Source organism: Lactuca serriola, chromosome 8, assembly GCF_051521515.1.
Source record: "Lactuca serriola cultivar US96UC23 chromosome 8, Lser_US96UC23_V15, whole genome shotgun sequence".
NCBI lineage: Eukaryota > Viridiplantae > Streptophyta > Magnoliopsida > Asterales > Asteraceae > Lactuca > Lactuca serriola.
In genome coordinates, this window is record NC_136415.1 from 231638901 (window position 1) to 231660591 (window position 21691).

The 21691-nt window shown below is 30.0% G+C and overlaps 1 protein-coding gene across 1 annotated transcript in view; it reads right to left on the reverse strand.

Moving 5' to 3' along the window:
• Positions 1 to 16310, reverse strand: part of LOC145071384 (wax ester synthase/diacylglycerol acyltransferase 4-like) — a 33780-nt gene extending 17470 nt beyond the window's left edge. Inside the window, exons 1-2 of the mRNA XM_079018279.1 lie at positions 15954 to 16310; positions 15189 to 15764 (exon numbers count right to left, since the gene is read on the reverse strand). Of these exons, the coding sequence (XP_078874405.1) occupies positions 15189 to 15764; positions 15954 to 16163 (786 nt within the window). The 5' untranslated portion in view covers positions 16164 to 16310. The remainder of the gene's footprint in view (positions 1 to 15188; positions 15765 to 15953) is intronic.
• Between the last annotated feature and the right edge of the window lie 5381 nt (positions 16311 to 21691).

The window sequence follows — 21691 nt, forward strand, 5'->3', positions numbered from 1 at the left end:
ATTTGGTAAAATTTATTATTTTAACTATATAATTCTATTCGGGATTCGCCTAATTATACAATATAGGTCATAAGGTTAGTAAATTATTGGACTATTTAATATAAACGTCCATAAATATTTGGTTATTAATTAGAGAGAACTAATCAATTTAAGAATATGTAGATAACAAAGAAATCCCTTTCATTTCAATGAAATAAAACATAATTGAGGGGCGAGTCGAGTCTAAGTGAAAGTACTTTACGTATATTGTTCATAATCAAGTTTCTTGTTTTTGTTTCCTTTAGTGTTTGCTAGGATTTCCTGTTTTAGTATTATCTTTGAAAAATCTTTTTTAATTTTGTGTCTTGTCCACTTAACTATCAATTGAATTTTTAAGTGGTAGGCAACCCGATCTTTTCATAACTATACTATTTCACGATCATGTACATTTGTCTAAGTAATGTTGACAACCCACGCTTATCGCAACCATACTATTTAACAGTTATGTACATTTATCTAAGTAATGTAGCAATCTCGAGTTGTGTTAAAACATTTTATAAATTTAAGGTTGATTTAGTTTTCGGGTTTTCGGGAAAGGATGTTATTTGATTTAGAGTATTACTTATTATTTAACTATGTGGGATTTTCCTAGAAAAAGTTATATTTATGCACTTCGTTTTATTTCTCTTATCTAATTTTTATCTTCATGTCATTTTCTGTGATGACGACTAATGCGATACGTACCCCTATTTTACACAACCTATTTCATGTTCAAAAACTTTCTATATTTCATTTTATTTTCAGTTATGCTTAACTCTATTTACTATTTGTTTTGCAGAACGATCGACAAAAAAGAAATGCCCAAAGAACCTTAAACAAATAAAGAAGTGATGGGTGACAGATTGGCTAATCTTTCATTAGAAGAGTAAACAAAGCATATCAAAGATGGGTCAACACCTGAAGAAATTCACGAAAAACCACAAACAAACGAAGATGTCATCGTTGACAGTTTGGCGAATCTTTCAATAGAAGAATACACAAACCATATCAAAGATGGGTTAGGGACTGAATAGTCTGACCTATGTCACCTACTATAACCAATTTTGAGATGAAGGTGCAAGTGCTGCACTTGTTGAGAGAAAATCCTCTCTAGAGAGAAAAGTAATGAAGATGCGTACTAATATGTGGAGAACGTGGTAAGGACTGTTGATTTCATCAAAATGTTCGGGGCCACTAAAGATGACGTGATGCTTAGAGAGTTTCTAATAACACTACAAAGCAACTGGAATATATTGGTTAAAATCTAAACCAACAATTTTATCTCTAAATGGACACAATTTAAAGACAAGTTCATAAATCAGTTTATCCCACCATCAAAGATGGCTAAGATAAAGATGAAGATCCAAAATTTCCACCGACTTGAAGATGATAATTCATATAATGCTTGAGACCGATACAAAGATATGATATAAAATTCCCCTGAAGATGATTTGAATGCTTATGTAGTTGAAACATTTAATAATATATATATATATATATATATATATATATATATATATATATATATATATATATATATATATATATATATATATATATATATATATATATATATATATATATATATATATATATATGGGGTCTATTAATATTTTTAAATATGTAAAATATAAATACATAAATAAGAAAATTAATTAAAAATAAATTAATAAGAACACAATAGTCTTTTTATATAAGACAGAGACCAAATGCGCAACAAAAATAAATATTTTAGACCATCCAAGTTTAAAAAAAAAAAAGTTAGGGACCAAAAACACCAATTCCCCCAAACGACAAGGACCATTCGTGTAATTTACTTTTACTTTTGGTTTTGTTTATACTTGGGTACCTACTTTTTGTACACATCTAGGTAACGAACTTGTTGAAAATGTTCACATCTAGGATTTAACCTGTTATAACAACAGGTCATAATGATCATATATAAACACTTTCAACAAGTTTGTTACCTAGATGTGTACAAAAACAAAAAAAAAAGATAATTACCCATATGTAAACATATCGAAAAGTTAATTACCTTAATAATTCATTTTCCCAATGGTCAAACAACAATCATAACTCGCAACCCAAATGATCAAATTTATTAGATGCTTCTCTCTGGCAAGCAACCAAATTCTCCTAGGGTTATAGCAAACAATTGTATGTTTTTAGTCATGTATATTATGATTGTGATTTAGAAGATTTTAAAACATGAGTTGTAATCGATAATTTTTAGATTTATGTTCATTGTTTTTTGTATAAGTTTCAAACATAATTTGGTCATTTGTATTATATTTTTCAGCATTTTAGGTAAAAAAATACATTTATTCATGTATCTGTTGACTTTTTATAAAGGCACATTTCTTGAGAACGAGCTTAAAAGCTATTAGGAACAGATTAAAACAAAATATATCGGGATAGCTTAAGAACAAAAGATCTAGTTTATATATATATATATATATATATATATATATATATATATATATATATATATATATATATATATATATATATATATAACTAGGTTCAAGTATTCTAACTAATTATTCTACGGATATCGTATGCTATGAGAATTACTAATAGAATAAATTGTTTATCAGTACGAATACGTCCAACTTACAAAAATATCGTCATTTTCATGCATTATCACTAATTATTATTTATTTTTGTACCCACACATGGTTTTTCACTCATTTTCATTCTGAAAGAATACGACCCAATAAACATTCTAACAAAAATAAGAATAATAATAATTAGTGTATAATAACCTTATAGACAATTTAATTAGTGAGAATGTGTGTTAATGACAATAGTTATGTAAGATTGAACGTATTCATATTGCTAAACAAATTATTCTCTTAATAATTCACATATCATATATCCGCACAATAATTAGTTAGAATAGATTAACCTAAGTATCTATCTATCTATCTATATATATATATATATATATATATATATATATATATATATATATATATATATATATATATATATATATATATATATTAAACTTTGGTGAATCATATGTTTGAATACATTTAAGCCTTATTTAATTAATAATTAATTTTGTGGACATTATATCGTTCTACATTTATTATATTTATTATTTAAAAAAATAGTATTTAAATAAATATTTTTAAGTTTATTTTATATTTTCGTTTATATTTTGGATTTAACATAATATTTAAGATAATAAATAAATATATTATAATATAATTTTTTTGAACGTTAGCTTGACTGGTTAAGTGTTAATATTAATACTCAAATTATTGTTAGTACCAAAGATCAAACTCTGATATTTCTATTTTCGCAAACAAAGAGGCTATCCATGTATCGATTGGGCAATTCCCAACAGGCATATTATAATAACTAGGTGAATGCCCGTGGTTTGCGTGAGATATTAAAAAATATTTTATATTAAAAATAACCAAATCATTGTTATTAACAATTAAATAATGTAACGCCCCGATTCTCAGGTATTGTTCAAATTATAGTTTCTTGGTTTTGGCCCTACTCGTCGAGTCGCAGCGGGATTCGATCGCGACTTTAGTGACTGACTCAGCGAGTCCACTAGTGGGACTCGCCGAGTAGGATCTGGCAAGTGAACCCCTAATTCCCGGGGTTTGTGTCCCTATTTAAAGGATCCTTAGCCTCCTTTGGGTCTCTTTACAGTCTTAGAGAGTCCCTGATTTGAGTGACTGTGCCTTGTTGAGTATGTGGAGCTTTATTTGAAGATTTTGAAGGAGAAGGCTTGAAGGAAGAGGAGGTTGGAGTAGGTTAGGTGGGGAAATCAGCACTATTTTCAGTTGTCATCTTCCAGAGGTATCCTAAATTACCATCTCTTCTGTGAGTTTTCCTTTTATTGAAGTTCTAGGGTTTTCTATGGACCTTAAAGGTTAATAAGTTGAACAATGAGTTGGATCTGAAGTTGTAACTTTAGATCTGAACCTTCTCTAAGCTCTAGAAATATAAAGTCTCAAAATTGATCATGTATGAGGTCCCTCTTGGGCATGAAGCCCCATTAAGAGCTTAGACTTGGCATTTAGAGCCTTAAATGCAATGCATGTACGTAAAGTTTGTGACTTTACGTAATAAGTATACCATAGAAGCCTAGATCTATGAATTGGAGCCACTACATGGCTCAAAATAAGTCTGTATGGAAAAAGACCAAACGAACTCGGCGAGTCACAAGGATGACTCGGTGAGTCCGATGAAGGAAGTCATGAAACTCAACGAGTTGGATGAACAACTCAGCGAGTCCGATGAAGATCGTCATGAAACTCGGCGAGTTGATGAACAACTCGGCGAGTCAGATGAACTTTCCCAAGGATATGCCCACGTATGCACCCGTCGAGTTTCGCTTAGGATACCCGACGAATGGCTTTAGAGTTCATTCGAAAAATGAGGGAAACTCGACAAGTCACTCGAGGACTCGGCGAGTGCACCGGAAGCCAAGGAAACTAGGTGAGTCAGGTCAACATGGACTGTTGAGCTTGACTGTGGATTTTGACCATTAACCTAAGTTGATCTGTTGACTTTTGAGGACAGTTCTAGAAGGATCAGAATCTTATGTATGCAATACGTAATCAATATAGGTGGTGGGATTTGTGATAGTAACCCGAAGGTTGGAGCTAATTTCTATGAGTCGACGTTTCGAGGTGAGTTATCCTCACTATACTAAAGGGGTCTAAGGCACCAAGGCTGGCGCATTAAATTTGATATCCTAGTAGTCATTGATATATTTAGTTGAGATAGTAATGTATGCCTGCTGATATGCTAGTCGGGTAGATGTGTAGGACTGCCTGTGATATTGATTGATTACCTGTATGTGCATTTATCTGTTACATGTCGACATGTTAGGTGGGGTGGGTTGAGGCTGTACTGCTCCATGCGGTAGCTAACAAACCCGGGAGTATTCCAGATATGAGTTGAGGGCTCGGTAGGCATTCCAGACTCATACTGAGGAATAGAGAGCATTCCAGATACGAGCTGAGGGCCCGGTAGGCATTCCAGATTCGTACTGAGGGATCGATGGCATTCCAAATACGAGTTGAGGGCCTTGTAGGCATTCCAGACTCGTACTGAGGGCCTGCGGGGGGTAGTCCAGCTTGTAAAGCTGGGGACCCAGTGTATGCTGCTCTGTTTTGATTGATATGATACGCTAATGTTGATATTGCTATGTGGACTATATGTGTATCGGTATTTTGGGGTGACTCACTAATCTTTCGGGCTTACAGTTTCAGTTTTATGGTTTCAGGTACCTCAGGGGATCGCGGCAAGGCCAAGGCGTGATCGTACGGCTCCTCCTACTCTGTTATGTTTCTAGGAAAAGACTCTGATAATCAATGTTTTGAAAACCAAATTTGTAATATTTTGATGAACATGACATGTTTTTAAAAGTTTAAATTTGCTTGAAATTTTGAATGTTACAAATAATAATTTCATAAAAAAATATAAAAAATGATGTTTAGTATTGTTATTATGTTGAACTATATTATAAGAGATAAGGTTGGAACTTGAAGTTGTTTTGCATATATAAAGTTATATGATTAAAATAGAAAAAAAATAAAAAATAAATAAATCGTTATTGTTATCTATTAAATAATAATTTCATATTAAATTAAAACATTTATATTAAATATTATCATTATGTAGTAAATACGATAACAAAGACATCTTTTTATCTATCATAAATTTTATCATTGTGTACAACATATGATAACAGAGACAACTTTTTATCTTAAATAGTAAAAAAAATGTTTTGTATAATAAATATTACCATAATTATGTAGAACATATGATAATAGTGACATCTTTTATAAGGTTAAAACTTTAAATTGTATTACAAACAGGGTTGTAAAACTTGACTAACACAACCAAATACTCGACATGTTACTTAAACTCGGCCTCCAATGGAAGCGAGTTTGCCTAACTCAGCCAGAAGACACTCAGATCCTTATTAAACCCGATCCAAATCTAAAAGATACGATCCAACATCATTTTCGAAATTCTAAAATTTAATTGGTCACTTGTCGACAAGGACAATCTCACCAAAGAATACACTCAACGTCCTACAAAGTTAGATGCAAGGAATATCTCATGGCTTAGTCCCTTTAAAATATTTCACAATCTTTCCTATTTATAAAAGAGAATACATTCTATTGTTTACTCTCACGATTAATGTGGGATGAAGACATTTTAATTAAACTCATTTCTTTATTTGCCAATAATTTCATTTTGTTAAATAAAATATTAAATAATAAAAATAAAATGTTATCCATAAAATTTATTGTACAAAACTTCCATTTTTTAGTAATCTCGTAAGTTGCTATAAAAAATCAAGTTTTTATTGAATAACTTTCTGTTAAATCCTAAAATCATAAATTCAGTTAGGTACTTAATATAGAAAGTTTGTGTATATGTATTTTCATGATTCAAAATGTTATTATAAAATGAATTCAGTTATAAAATATAATCGAGTATATATTTCGTGCTTTTGAATCAAAGTGATTTTTCAAACAATTATAATTTTATGTTTAGGTAGATTTTTTATATTTATATAACATTATGTAACTTATAATATTATTATAAACAATTTGAATAATCATGGGAGTTTCAAATGTATGTGGTGAAAAGAAAATGTTTCATTTATCGGTCCAAATTGATCAAACTTGGACCGATTCAGCTTAATATACCAAACTACATAATGTTTTTTCTATTGAAACCCGGTTTGTATATATTTTGTGTTTTTGAATCAAATTTATTTTCAAACAATTATAATTTTATGTTTAGGTAACTTATTTATAATATTATTAGAAACAATTTGAAAAATCATGGGAGTTTCCAATGTATGTGCTGAAAGGAAAATGCTTCTTTTATCGGTCCAAATTTATCAAACTCATACCTCATTCAACTCAATATACCAAACTACATAATGGTTTTTCAACTGAAACTCTGTTTGAACCTAAAAAAATCTTGTTCAAAATCATTTTCGGAATTCTAAAACTTAAATGTACAGTTGTCAATAAAGACAATCTCACCAAAGAATACCCTCAACGTCCTAAAAAGGTAGGCATAAGGAAGTTCTCATGGTTTGGTCCATTTGAAACCATTCACAACCTTTCCTATGTATAGAAGTGGAAACGTTCTCTTGTTTAGTCTCACCATCGATGTGGGATGAAGACATTGTAATGAAAGACGCTTTCTTGTTAATAAAACATTATTTAACTTATTTAGTAAGACACCCTTTCTCTTGTTTACCCTTTCTTTATTGTTCAATAGTTCTTTTTTTCTATAATCTCGTAAGTTGCTATCCAAAAAAGTAAGTTCTTATTGAATAACTTTTTGTTCAATTCTAAAATCATAAATTCAGTTAGGTACTTAATATACAAAGCTTGTTTATATGTATTTTGAAGATTCAAAAGTTCATTGTAAAAGGAATTCATTTATAAAATATAATATGCGTATATATTTCATGCTTTTGATCAAATCGAATTTTCAAACAATTATAATTTTATTTTTTAGTAGATGTTTTTTTTTATATTTATATAACATTATGTAACTTTTTTAAAATATCATTGGATACAATTTGAAAAATCATGGGAGTTTCAAGTGTATGTACTGAAAGGAAAATGCTTCTTTTATGGTCCAAATAGATCAAACTCGGACCGATTCAACTAAATATACCAAAATACATTTTTTTTCTAGTGAAACCCGGTTTGTATATATTTCATGCTTTTGAATCAAAGTGATTTTTCAAACAGTTATAATTTTAGGTTTAGGTAGATGATTTTTTATATTTATATAAAATTATGTAACTTATTTATAATATTATTAGAAATAATTTGAAAATTCATGGGAGTTTCAAATGTTTGTTATGAAAGGAAAATGATTCATTTATCGGTCCAAATTGATCCAGCTCCGGTTCAACTCAATATACCCAACTACATAATTTTTTTTCTAACTGAAAAACGGTTTAAACTTGAAAAAATTCGGTTCAAAACCATTTTTCGAATTCTAAAAGTTAACTGGACACTTGCCAATATAGAAAATCTCATCAAATAATACCTTCAAAATCCTACAAAGGTAGGCATGAGGAAGTTCTCATGGTGTGGTCCCTTTGAAACATTTCACAACCTTTCTTATTTATAGAAGAGGAAACATTCTCTTGTTTACTCTCACCATCGATGTGGGATGAAGACATTATAATAAAACACCCTTTCTTGTTTATAGAACATTATTTAACTTATTTATAATATTATTGTAAATAAACTGAAAAGTCATGGGAGTTTCAATTGAATGCGGTGAAAGGAAATTAAAAAAAGGGGGGGGGGGGGTTTCAAACGCATGAGATTCATGAAAAAATGCTAGCTTTATAAGTATGTATGATTATAAACAATTTGAATAATCATGGGAGTTTCAAATGTATGTGGTGAAACGAAAATGCTTCATTTACTGTCCAAATTGATCAAACTCGGACCGATTCAGCTTAGTATACCACACTACATAACGTTTTTTCTATTGAAACCCGGTTTGTATATATTTTGTATTTTTGAATCAAATTTATTTTTCAAACAATTATAATTTTATGTTTAGGTAACTTATTTATAATATTATTATAAACAATTTGAAAAAATCATGGGAGTTTCATGTGCTGAAAGGAAAATGCTTCCTTTATCGGTCCAAATTGATCAAACTCAGACCGATTCAGCTCAATATACCAAACTACATAACGGTTTTTCAACTGAAACTCTGTTTGAACCTAAAAAAATCTTTTTCAAAACCATTTTCGGGATTCTAAAACTTAAATGGACAATTGCCAATAAAGACAATCTCACCAAAGAATACCATCACCATCCTAAAAAGATAGGCATAAGGAAGTTCTCATTGTCTGATCCCTTTGAAACATTTCACAACATTTCTTATTTATAGAAGATGAAACGTTCTCTTATTACTCTCAACATCGATGCGGGATGAAGACAATGTAATAAAACACCCTTTCTTGTTTATAGAACATTATTTAACTTATTTATAATATTATTGTAAAGAAATTGAAAAGTCATGGGAGTTTCAAATGAATGTAGTGAAAGGAAGTTAAAAAATGGGGGTTTCAAATGCATGATATTCAAGAAAAAATGTTAGCTTTATAAGTATGTATAATTATTTTATGCATCTATAAATAATAAGATAATAGTTTGCATTTAATAACATATCTTAAAATTAATATATCAATTATATTAAATTAAAAATTGAAACTTTAAAAATATTATAAACGTTTTAAATGCATATGACAATTCGAAAAATATCTCATCCTCTATTCTAATAAATGAAGGTTTTTTTTGCCAAATGTTATACTTTTATTCAATTTCTTGAATGTCATTTTATGATTATTTTGAATTAATTTCTTTTCTACATGTTATTCTATTGGTTTTTTCTATTTTAATGAATTTCAAGTAATACTTTAATGTAATAATTATAATAAATATAGTAATAAATGAATATCAATTTTAATAATGTACTTATCTTCTTATTTTAAAATTCTCAAATCAAAACTCATTAGTTTACTTTGTTTATTTATTTAAAATTAAAAGATAAAAAAATTACTTTGATTAATACATTGTTTTCTTATTTTCTTATAAATCTAAAGTTGTTAAATATTTAGACCTTCATATTTAATGTTTTTTAATTAACTCATTTAATACATGAATCTTACACCTAGTTATAATATAATATGATGATATATGCCTTATTTTAAAACATTAAAAAAAGTAAATTATAGTATTTCTATATTTTTCTTTTTGAAAAAATATATAAAAAATCATATATAAAGAATTTCACATGTTCGAAAAAAAAAAGGTTTTTAATTGGGTTTTTTATTGTATTTTTCTTCTAAACGTTTCTCTGTAAGGATTATGTTTTTCTATATTTTTTAAAGTAAAAAAAAGTGTACAAAAAATATACTTTGTTTTCTGCTTATCTAATTAATAACTGGTTACACTATGAGGTATGGATGCTTGTGTATGCATAGAAACCGACTTTGAGAGGGGTTTCTAGTAGTAGTTGTGTATGGTAGAGTGGGGGTTTCATGATAGTTCATTTATTCTCGTTGTCTCCTTAGGCTGGTGGGTGTGGGCAAGATGTTAAGACATGTTATCATACCCAAAATTGCCAACTCATAAGCCACGTCATCTTTAACACCATTTCATTTATGTAGGAAATGATGTGCAAATGTTATAACATGTTAAGAGATAAAAAGAGAGTGAGATAATGACTTCTGATTGGTTGATTCTCACGTTACTTCCCGTGGTCATGGTAATATTTCTTAACATAACACCAAATAACATGAGAAAGGGACGGTGTTCCGGTGTTATGGCGTCATTATGGGAGCTGCCAAATCAGCATAACGCCTTATGGCGTTGCCCATACTTAGTAGACTAACCTTTCGTTTTCTCTCTTTCTCTCTCTCTCTCTCTCTCTCTCTCTCTCTATTATTCTTGACACGTCACTAGTAAAAACCGTTTTAAGAAGTAGTATGTGTTTTGTGAAATGGCTTATCAAATTACATGGCCACCATTTCACCCCTAACCATACGCCTTAGACATATAATTTGATCTTATATATATATATATATATATATATATAAAAGGGCGGAGCTACCTATGGGCCAGGGTAGGCCCATAGGTAGCTTTTTTTTGCATATATATATATATATATATATAGGGAAAAGCGAATATGTGGCTGTTATGTACCTAAGCTTAGGTATAGAACCTCTTAAACGGCATAGTTTTAAACAAAACAAATCCAATTGCATTTTCTATTAAATTTGTTTTAATATATTACCATTGAATTGAGTTAAATTATGGAATGAAAAAGATCAACTCTATATCTTTTTATTGCGAAAAAAAATCATTAAAGTTTATAGGGAAAGTAAAAAACAAATATATTTTCAATGAATATAACTCAAATGATTTTTCCTTCAATTGAAAAACTTTATCCAATTATTTGTGAAAACCTTGATTGATTTATTGGATGTTCTTCTTTTATCTTCTATTGTATTTTCTTTTATTTAAAATTTAGTAAGGTTGAGTAAATGGTCATGACATTTAATGCTCTAAGTTCTTAGACACAATGAATAAAAAGAACATAATTTCGATCGGTTTAGCAAGTAATATGATTAAAAAACTTAGTAAGTGAGATATCATGAATAATTTAGATATAATTGATCCAAACTACATATTTTGGAGGGTTCTATATATAAGCTTAGGTACATAACACCCATATATTCCCTAAGCCATATATATATATATATATATATATATATATATATATATATATATATATATATACATATATATATATATATGTATATATATATATATATATATATATATATATACATATATATATATATATATATATATATATATATGTATATATATATTTCAATTAATTTATAAGGACCTCCCTCGAAAAAATTTATAAGGACCTTCCTGAAAAAAAAATTATGGCTTCGCCCATATATATATATATATATATATATATATATATATATATATATATATATATATATATATATAGAGAGAGAGAGAGAGAGAGAGAGAGGTGGGTTCAATTGAGAAAATAAAAAAGGTTGAGAATGGGGGAATCATTCTCAGCCACTCATTTTATTCAAGCATAAAAAGACACGGTGGCAAACTTGTAAATATGAGAACAACCTTCAATCTCAAATACATATCTATAGTTCAAACCCATTCATCGTTCATCATCCAAATTTCTTCTCTAACTTTCAACAATCATTCAGATTTCTTCAATTAAACCATCATCAACATCATCAAGTTCTAATCAATCATCGATCTTCGTCAATAATCAACACGATTCAACAGTTAACAACAAAAATTCGTTTTTGGTTCTTTTAATTCAACCTTCAATTGTGTTTGAATACGATCAGATCTTCAACATCTATGATTAATTATTCTCCTAGCGTTATTAGATCAACATCATCGATAATCAACAAAAATCCACTTCATATCATTCATTCAACATCGATTATCAAATAAAACTTGAAAATTGAGGTGAGAAAAATATCAAATATTTTTTTTTTGAAAAATTTCATATAATTCTCTATCAATCTATTCTTTTGTAAGATTTAAATGTTCACAATATCATGTTTTTAACATTTTTAAAAAAAGTTAAATTGTATGCACTCCAACTGTTTGATGAAATGCATGAACTAAATTACCACGTTATATTCATATATGAATATGTTTTCTCAGTATATGATTATTAAAACGAAAAAACAAATATGCAAGTCTGTATGTTATTCATATGTGAATAACATATAAAAATTATATATATTTGTGAAAATACCTTGTAATATTCATATGTGAATATACTGTGTAATATTCATAAGTGAATATATCATCTAATATTCACAAATGAATATACTATGTAATATTCACATGTGATATACCATGTAATACTATGTAATATTCAGATATGAAAATATTATCTAATATTCATAAGTGAATATACCATCTAATATTCACAAGTGAATATACTATGTAATATTCATAACTGAATGCATAATCGTCTAATATTTAAATATGAATATACTATGTTTATTATATGCTATATTCATATATGAATGATACTTAAATTGTAAAAAAAAAAAAAAAGTAATCATAGTTTTTATTCATAACTGAATAACGAATGTACTATAGTAAAAACCTGATTCATTTTTATTCACTTATGAATAACGATAGCTGAAAATATATAAAAAAAAAATTATTTTATCTTAAAACTATATCAATATGGATGTCTATTTGTAGAGAATAAAAAATCATGAATTTTGGTATATTTAAAATCATTTTTTGATAAAAATAGCTTATAAAAATTAAAAAAAAAAACGAAAAAACTATGTTTTTGTATATAGTAAGGTAATGATTAGCATAGTTTAAGGAAATATGTTATGTTGGAAAACACATGTGCATTCGTTTCCCATTTCCGCCGGTACAATGGAGGATTTTGCGGCAAAAATAAATGATTGACTGAGAATGATTCCCCGATTTTCAACTTTTTTTTTCTCAATTGAACTCTTCCCTATATATATATATATATATATATATATATATATATATATATATATATATATATATATATATATATATATATATATCATACATATAAAGCTAGCATTTTTTCTTAAATCTCATGCTTTTGAAACCCCCATTCTTTTTTCCTTTCACCACATTCATTTGAAACTTCCATGACTTTTCAATTTCCTTATAATAATAATAATTATAATTTGGTAATTAGGTTAAATAAATATCAAATCTAAAGTGTATTCATATATAAACTAAATTTCAATATTAAAATAATATCTTTAATTCTACTTATAAAATTATGTTTTTTAACTTTTAACATATAATACTTAATATATTAGTTTTAATATATTATTGGATGTAAACCATTATCATTTTAAATGTATAATTTTATAATAATTGGTATAAAATATTTAAATTATTAATTAAAATATAACATTATAGGCTCAACTTAAATATAAATTTTATTTAACTTAAACAACCCAAAGATTATTTTATAAATAGTTAAAAATGATAAATTGTAGTGTCTTTCTAATAATGATTGTAAGTTGGTTAATAAGGTTAAATAGATATCAAATCTAAAGTGTAATCATAAATAGACTAAATTTCAATTTTAAAATAATATCTTTACTTCTATTTATAAAGTTATGTCTTTAAATTTTAACATATTATACTTAATTTATTAGATTAAAAATGTTGTTACATCTAAACCATTATCAGTTTAAAGCTACAAATTTTGAACAATTTTGACAAAATACTTAAATTGTTAATTTAAATATAACATTATAGTGTCAACTTAAATATAAATTTCAGTTCCACTAAAAAAACCAAATAATATTTTGTGAATAGTTAAAAGTGATAAATTATAGTGATAAATGTAAAAACTAAATTGTAATATCAGTTTAACTAAAATATTTCCTAAATATATTTATATAATCGTTAAAAATTTTCAAATAAGTAGCTTAAAATAACTGATAATAACAACAGTTAAAAATAACTCTATATAAAAGATTATATTGTTAACTTTAAAATCAAAAAATAATGTTTGATGTTTTAAGTAATTATAATGATTGAAATTAAAACATTAAGCAATTAAAATTTAAAAAATTAGTTGAAAATAACAACTATAAGTAATATTAAACCATATATAATATTTAATTTTATTGATGCGTAACTCGCGAGTAGAAGTCATTCAAATGATTGAGATTATGACGTTATAATAGATTTATATATTATCATATAATTCAAAATAATCAATATATTATATCAAATTAATATACGAATTATTATATCAAATTTAACAACAACGTTAGTGTTATATTTTAAAAAATATATATTATCAACTAAAATATAAATTCTAGTTATATTTAAAAAAACTAAAGAATATTTTGTAAATAGTTAAAAGTGATAAATTGTAGTGATAAAAGCAAAAATTAAATTCTAATTTCAATTTAACTAAAATATTTGTTAAATATATTTTATAATCGTTAAAAATTTTCAAATAAATAGCTTAAAATAACTTACAATAACAATAGTTAAAAACAACTCTATATAAATGATTATATTGTTAGTTTTAAAATAAAAAAAAACAATGTTTGATGTTTTAAATAATTATAATGATAGAAATTAAAACATTAAGCAAATAAGTTTTAAAAGATTAATTAATAATAAAAACAACTATGTATAACATCAAATCATATATTATATTTAATTTTATTCCTGTATAACTCGCGGGTAGAAGTCATTCAAACGATTAAGATTATGAAGTGATAATAAATGTATATTTTATCATATAAATCAAAATAATCAATATATTATATCAATTTAGTATATATATACAAATTATTATATCAAATTTAACAACGTTATTGTTATATTTAAAATATATATTTGTAAAGACTTTAACTATATAGGTGTTTCCGCACAACGCGCGGGCATTCGCCTAGTATATATATATATATATATATATATATATATATATATATATATATATATATATATATATATATATATATATATATATATATATATATATATATATGTGTGTGTGTGTGTCTTAAAAACGCATACCACTTGAAGGCGGGACTTAATTTGCTTGATTTGATCCATAGAGAATGCCATTGCCATAATATTGATCGGCCCAAACTCCAGCCCTTCATTTCCTGAGTGTATCGGACTCCGGCTATCTTCCAGGAAACTACTCTTTAGAATGCTCCAGCCAAAATCGAATAAAGTGTTTAATGCACCAGTCAGGGACTGTGCTATGACACTAATTAAGTTCTTGAGCTCATTTTCTGGCTTGATGGTTTTCCGAAGAACTGGAAATGTTAAGGGGAGAGAAGGATTATCTGCTCGTTGTAGACAAGAGAGAAGGGCACCCATAAGAGAGTAACCATCACCAAGTGAATGATGAAGCTTGAAAATAACGTTTCCAGATGCATTGCTTGTTGGGTACTTGATGATGTGAATTTCCCATAATGGCTTTGTTTGTGGGAGTGGGTCCATCGCCATTTTGGATAGGTAATCTCTGAAATAATGATCATAAGATTCGGATGATAATCCTTCAGGAAAACAAGCAACTTTGATATGGTCTTCCACCGTCACTTGAACTCTCTTCCAGCACTTTCCGCCTTCTTTGTCTTCAACCTGTTCATAGAACCAAAAACTATTGAAAGTGATTTCTTTAGCACTATTAAACATCTTGTGTCATTTTTACACACTCTAACCCTATTTATCATCCACGTTTGTTAAGAAATCAGCCTAGAGAGATTCATAGAGAGAGAGAGAGAGAGAGCGAGAGAGAGAGAGAGAGAGACGGAGAACTGGTGGAATTACCATGATGGAAGAGAAACGAGGGTTAATGTGAAGAAAGGCATCGATAATATGAAGTGCAAGCCTTGAAGCGTCATCAATGGGGTTCTCAAACTCCAAGATGCAAATTAGAGATATAGAAAGCACCGAGGTGTTGAAGTACTGCCCCGTTGGGCTCACCGGTTCTGATATTTCCACATCTTGCACACATTCTACCTTAACCCTCAAATCCATATCTATCTCACTCTCGGTTTTGCTGCTAATTTTCTAGAAACTCGTTCGATTTATAACCAGCTTGTTAACTACTTCTTTGACCTGCTGATCTCACAATTTATTTAGCTAGAAAAGATGCTTCTTCATATTAAAAAATTGTTAGATTAAAAGCAGCATGTTATTTGTGAATCAGCCTTAGATATTATTTATTCTTTGTGGATTAAAACGAATGTGTTATGCCAATGGGGTCAATCTCAGTTAAGACCGGCACATGCATGGTAGGTATTGTCCGATTAAATTAGGCATTACATTTACCCTTCACCACAGTAATTAAATACTAATTGGAAAGATTCTCTTCTATTCAGTTCTTTGCCAATTAATGCTTTTCAGTTTTCAATATTTTCTTGGAAAAACTAAGAGCCACAAACTTTATTTATACAAAATAAACATAACACTTTAGAATTTCAGTTTTGGTTGGCAGATTATTTTCTCTTCTCGATTTTGTGCCTATGTTATGAGATATGGGTCCGGTCCCATACGCACCAAAATTGCAACAGGCCAATATTGAAAATTGAACTTTTGAACAAACTCAGGACCAAAGTTGTTACTACAGTTAAAATTACAGACAAAAATTGCAAAAGAAAACTACGTTAATTCAGACCAAAATTTAAACTTCAAAAAAGCTCAAGGACAAAAGAATATATCATAATGTATGGAAACCATGGTTGATGTGTTTAAAAACTTTATTATATAGGCAAAAAATAATATTAAATGTCAACAGAATAGAAAACAATGTATTTTTAGATTGCAAGTAAGCTGGATTAATGTGATAAGTTAAATAAAATTCTGGTTATTTTTATAACATGTAAAAATGTATAGTTATGTCTACAAATATTTATTTATGATGAAAAGATGTTGTACATAATGTAATAAGTTGCTAATTAAATTTATGTAGGACTTAGAGTGAAATATACTTAAATGCATGAATGTGTATATATGTTGTAAATTGAAGATGTGCTATTAAAATATTAACATGTAGGTAAATATTTTTTGATAATAATACAGGTAAATATGACATTTATAAAAATATATTTCCAACATCACTACACAGAGAACCTTCTGTTTAGTTATTATTAATTATCAAAAATTACTTATTTATATAAGATTATGAGGTTTGAAGAGAAAACCATAGTTGATATGTTTATAATTATTATATAAAAATGAATATATATTAAATGTCATAAAAAAATTGTAACAAAATATTTTTTTCAATTAGATTGCAAGGCAAAACCTTGTGCTAGCAACATGTATTTAAATGGAGATTTGTGTCTAAAGAAGATATGTAGAGTAATATAAACCTTATTTTTAGGATTTATTAAAATTATGAAAGATTCAAAAGGTATTTGATTTGGTAGACAACATTAAATACCATTTTCAAATTAGGATATTATTCGATATTGGATATTTGAAATGCAATTGATATTGTAACCAAAATAATCGGATTACGAATTGTTTTGAATGTTTGAATTAAAATTAACATTTTTCGATCTATGAATTATTAATTTTAATTTCGTTAATATATTTTAGGAAATATAATAAATGTTGAAAAAGTTTAACATCTACTTGAATGATGACATGTGATATAATTTAAATTAGCAGATGATGATCCAAATAATAATTAGATGATGACATGTGGTGTGACAACCCGAAATTATTTTGATCTTGTAAAGTCAATCCAATCAACCAAAAGTCGGACTATATTCTATTTCCTTTTAACCTTGTTAAGGGTCATTCTAATGAATTTTAAGTCTAGTACACTTATGGAATGGAAGTTGAGAAGAGTTAACTTAGTTATTGAGGAATGAAAACGAGCCAGAAAACCCAAAACTTGAGGTTTACGGCCGTAAACTCTATTCACAGCCATAAACACCCTCTAGCCGTGAACTAACCCTTATATATAAGAGTTTGCTTCGTTTTTCTTCATTTCTCCAAGTCTTGGTGGCACACTACCCATTCTCTCTCAAGTATCATCCAAGAAAGCTCTCATTTCACTCCAAAATCATATGTATTTCATCCTTTACTTGTGTACACTTGAAAGGTCTTTGATTTCATATTGATTCATCACTTTTCCTTCAAAGATCTTCAAGCCTTCATCTTTTCACCAAGAACACCTACTAGCTTCTTGGGCCGTGAACACCCTAAAGTCATTCAAAGTGTGAGTATTTCTTCTATCATCTTGTAATTCATTAGAAGATCTTGTACCCTCATAAGACGAACACCCTACAAGCAAGAATCAATACCCAAATGAATCATTTTGGAGTGTTTACGGCCGTAAACACTTGGTATGGCCGTAAGCTCATCTCCCTTGGCCGTAAACTCGTATCCCTTAGCCGTAAACTCATCTCCCTTGGCCGTAAACTCAAGTGTGGCCGTGAACACACTCCCCTTTGGCCGTAAACTCTCTTTAGTCAGTCACATGTGATTGTAACACTTCCTAGCAAGTGTTTCCTAGTCCTTAAGGGTGTTTCCTTGCATATTAGTTGTTTAAGCACTAATTAGATATATATGCCATTACATGTCATTTAAGACTCGTTTGTGTCCCGAGAATTCATTCATCGATCATCTCATCCTTACTCGAATCTGCAATTGAATCACCCACATATGGCGAGTACCCCTATAATTAATCATTTAAATGTTTTAAATGCTTTTAGGGGGGGGGGGGGGGGGGGGAATGCAAGTTGTACACAATGATAACTGTGTAAATGTTATTTGTGATAACCATCATGTTAAAGGATTTCTCATGTTTTTATAAGTAATCAAAATCATTTCAAAAACTCTTTTTAAGTTATTTTACTTTATTGTTTATAAAACTCCGTTTTTAAAGTATGAGCATAACTCAGTAGATAATCGACCCTTTTCTAACAAATCAGAGACAGTTCAAAACAAACATTCTAGTAAACTGTAATAGGTATAGTTTAGGGGTTCAGAACATACTATAAAGAGAAACAAGGAGGAACATACAATAACAAGAACAGAAGGAACATACGATAACAAGAACAAGATAAAAATAATGTGAAACCCCTACTTCACGACTTAGAAATATACTTGTTAGGTCGCGTTTTGTAACCAGAGTCTCCTGGAGTGAGAGCATGAGTTTGTGTATAGATCTATACGGGATTGACACCTCACACCTTGCTGCTAGCTATAGTGGGACTTGCAAGTCTACGGGTGACAAATATCATATCAATTCGGCGCCATTAGGTCATCGTGTTAAACACTATTCATATCAGTATGGTTACAACCATCTCACATTTTAACCTTAATTAACAAACTCGTTTTTAAGGTAGTTAGTGATTCAGTATTTACTTATACAATATTACTGCATACTTTCATTTTCCCGTTACATTCATATAGTGATCATCTCACATAAAAGGTAAGGAAAACTACTTTCTAGTAAAGAGAGTCTTAAACTTGGGAAAACTTACAAAAGACATTGTGAGGTGACTATTCCTCACTGTACTTGTTGGGTCGAAGGCACCAAGGCCGACCCTTCGGATTGTTACCTGGTTATCGTGTAATTGAGTACTATAGTAATTGGTTAAATCTGCATCCTGATATATAGGATAACGCTATTCTTATTGATCTGTAGGATTTGTACTTGCATGTTGATTTATTATGTGGTTATGACTTATGTATATGTTGACATGTGTGTGTGTGTGGTCAGGTTGAAGCGGTCCTGATTTGTGCTGAAGGCCAATAGACTCAGGGCTGCCCAGATAGACTGAAGGCCCTGCGAGGTGGTCCAGTCAGGCCGAATGTCCGGCCAGTGGTTCGGATAGGTTGTAGGCCCTACGATCGGTCAAGTCATGCTGAAGGCTCGGGAGCGGTCTAGATAGGTCGTAGGCCTATGAGGTGATCCATTCAAGCCGAAGGTTCATTTATGCATAATGTTTTCGGGTATGTTTATGTGGTGGTATTTTGTGGAAGACTCACTAAGCTCTAGGTTTACAATTTTTGATTATGTTTCAGGTACCTTAGATGATCGCAGGAAGGCGAAGGCTTGATCTTGCACCTCCTCGTATTTTGTATTATGATTTCTGGGAAAACTCTGATGTGAAACATATTTTGGAAAAAATATGTAATAAATGATGGTTTTGAATTTATTTGAAAGTTTAAAAATTTTCATAATTTTATGGATGTTACAAGTTGGTATCATAGCCTTTGTTTGAGTGAACTGGAGGAACACTCGTGCGAATCAAGTTTTAAACTAAGGAAAAGATTTTCAAAATGATTTTCAAAATGATTTTCAAAAAGTTTTAAAAATACTAAATGAGGATGTAATAACTACGAGACCAGTTGACATCGGATCCAGGTCGGGATCAGGGACTGACAGTCAGATGAGATAAGATGAGTTGGATGCCAGGTTCAAAAGGATCCTCCATGAGGAGGTTGTGGCCATCGTCCGGGATCAGATTCCGAAGATGTTCGGGTCTATCAAGACTGCAATGATGGAGTTCTTTGATAATCATTACACAACCATTGCTGAGACGGCTGCTGCTGCAGCCTCCGAAGCCGTGGCAGCTGCAGGTGTTGGGATGGGACGTGTCTTTCATTATTGGGACTTCGATAATACGAAGCCCCCGACTTTCGATGGAGTCCAGGACCCGATTGCGGCCATGAGGTGGCTATCCGATGTAGAGGGGTGTTTCTTCACGTGTTTATGCCTTGCTAACAAGAAGGTCAGATGTGCTCTAAACCTTCTGAGGTCTGGAGATAAGGATTGGTGGAGACTTGTTATGGGATCGTACTCTGATGAGCAGAGGGTTGTGGTATCTTGGGATCAGTTCAGAGAGATGTTTCATACTTACTGCATTTTTCGGGTTGAGCGTGAGAGGTTGGCTCAGGATTTTTTAGACCTAAGGCAGGGATCGGAGTCGGTGATGGAGATCACCCGGATGTTTACTGAAAGGACTATGTTTTACCCTGAGTTTGCTTCAGAGCAGGCTCAGATGATCCATTATCTGAGCATGCTCAAGATGGATATTAGGCAGTTCGTTTCTTCTGAACGGTATGATCCCTTGCTGGAGTTACAGGAAGCCGCCCGACGGCGTGAGCTTGAGATAGAGTTTTAGTTGACAGAGCAGAGGCAGGCCCTGACCCAGTAGCAGCTAGTGCCGAAGCGGTTAAAAGTCGCTAATTCTAGGTCTGGGGATCAACGAGGACGTGCTTGTAGGAAGTGTCGAAAGGTTCATGTTGGAGCATGTCGATCTAGTAGTGGTGCCACAAATGTGGCAATGAGGCGCATTATGTGAGGGACTACCGCCAGTCCTCCCCGATTTAGGGTATGAGGACTTGCTATCATTGTGATCAGGTTGGCCATGTGAAGGTCAACTGTCCGTTGCTCGCTGCCAATCCAGCGCAGGTTCCCGCGTGAGCTACATTGAGGATCACTGATCGGTGTCAAGGCAAGGTGGAGCCCCTGAGGGTTTGAGGTCGTGCTTTCTAGCTCACTGCCCGAGGAGGCCAAGACAGTACCAGATGTTGTGACT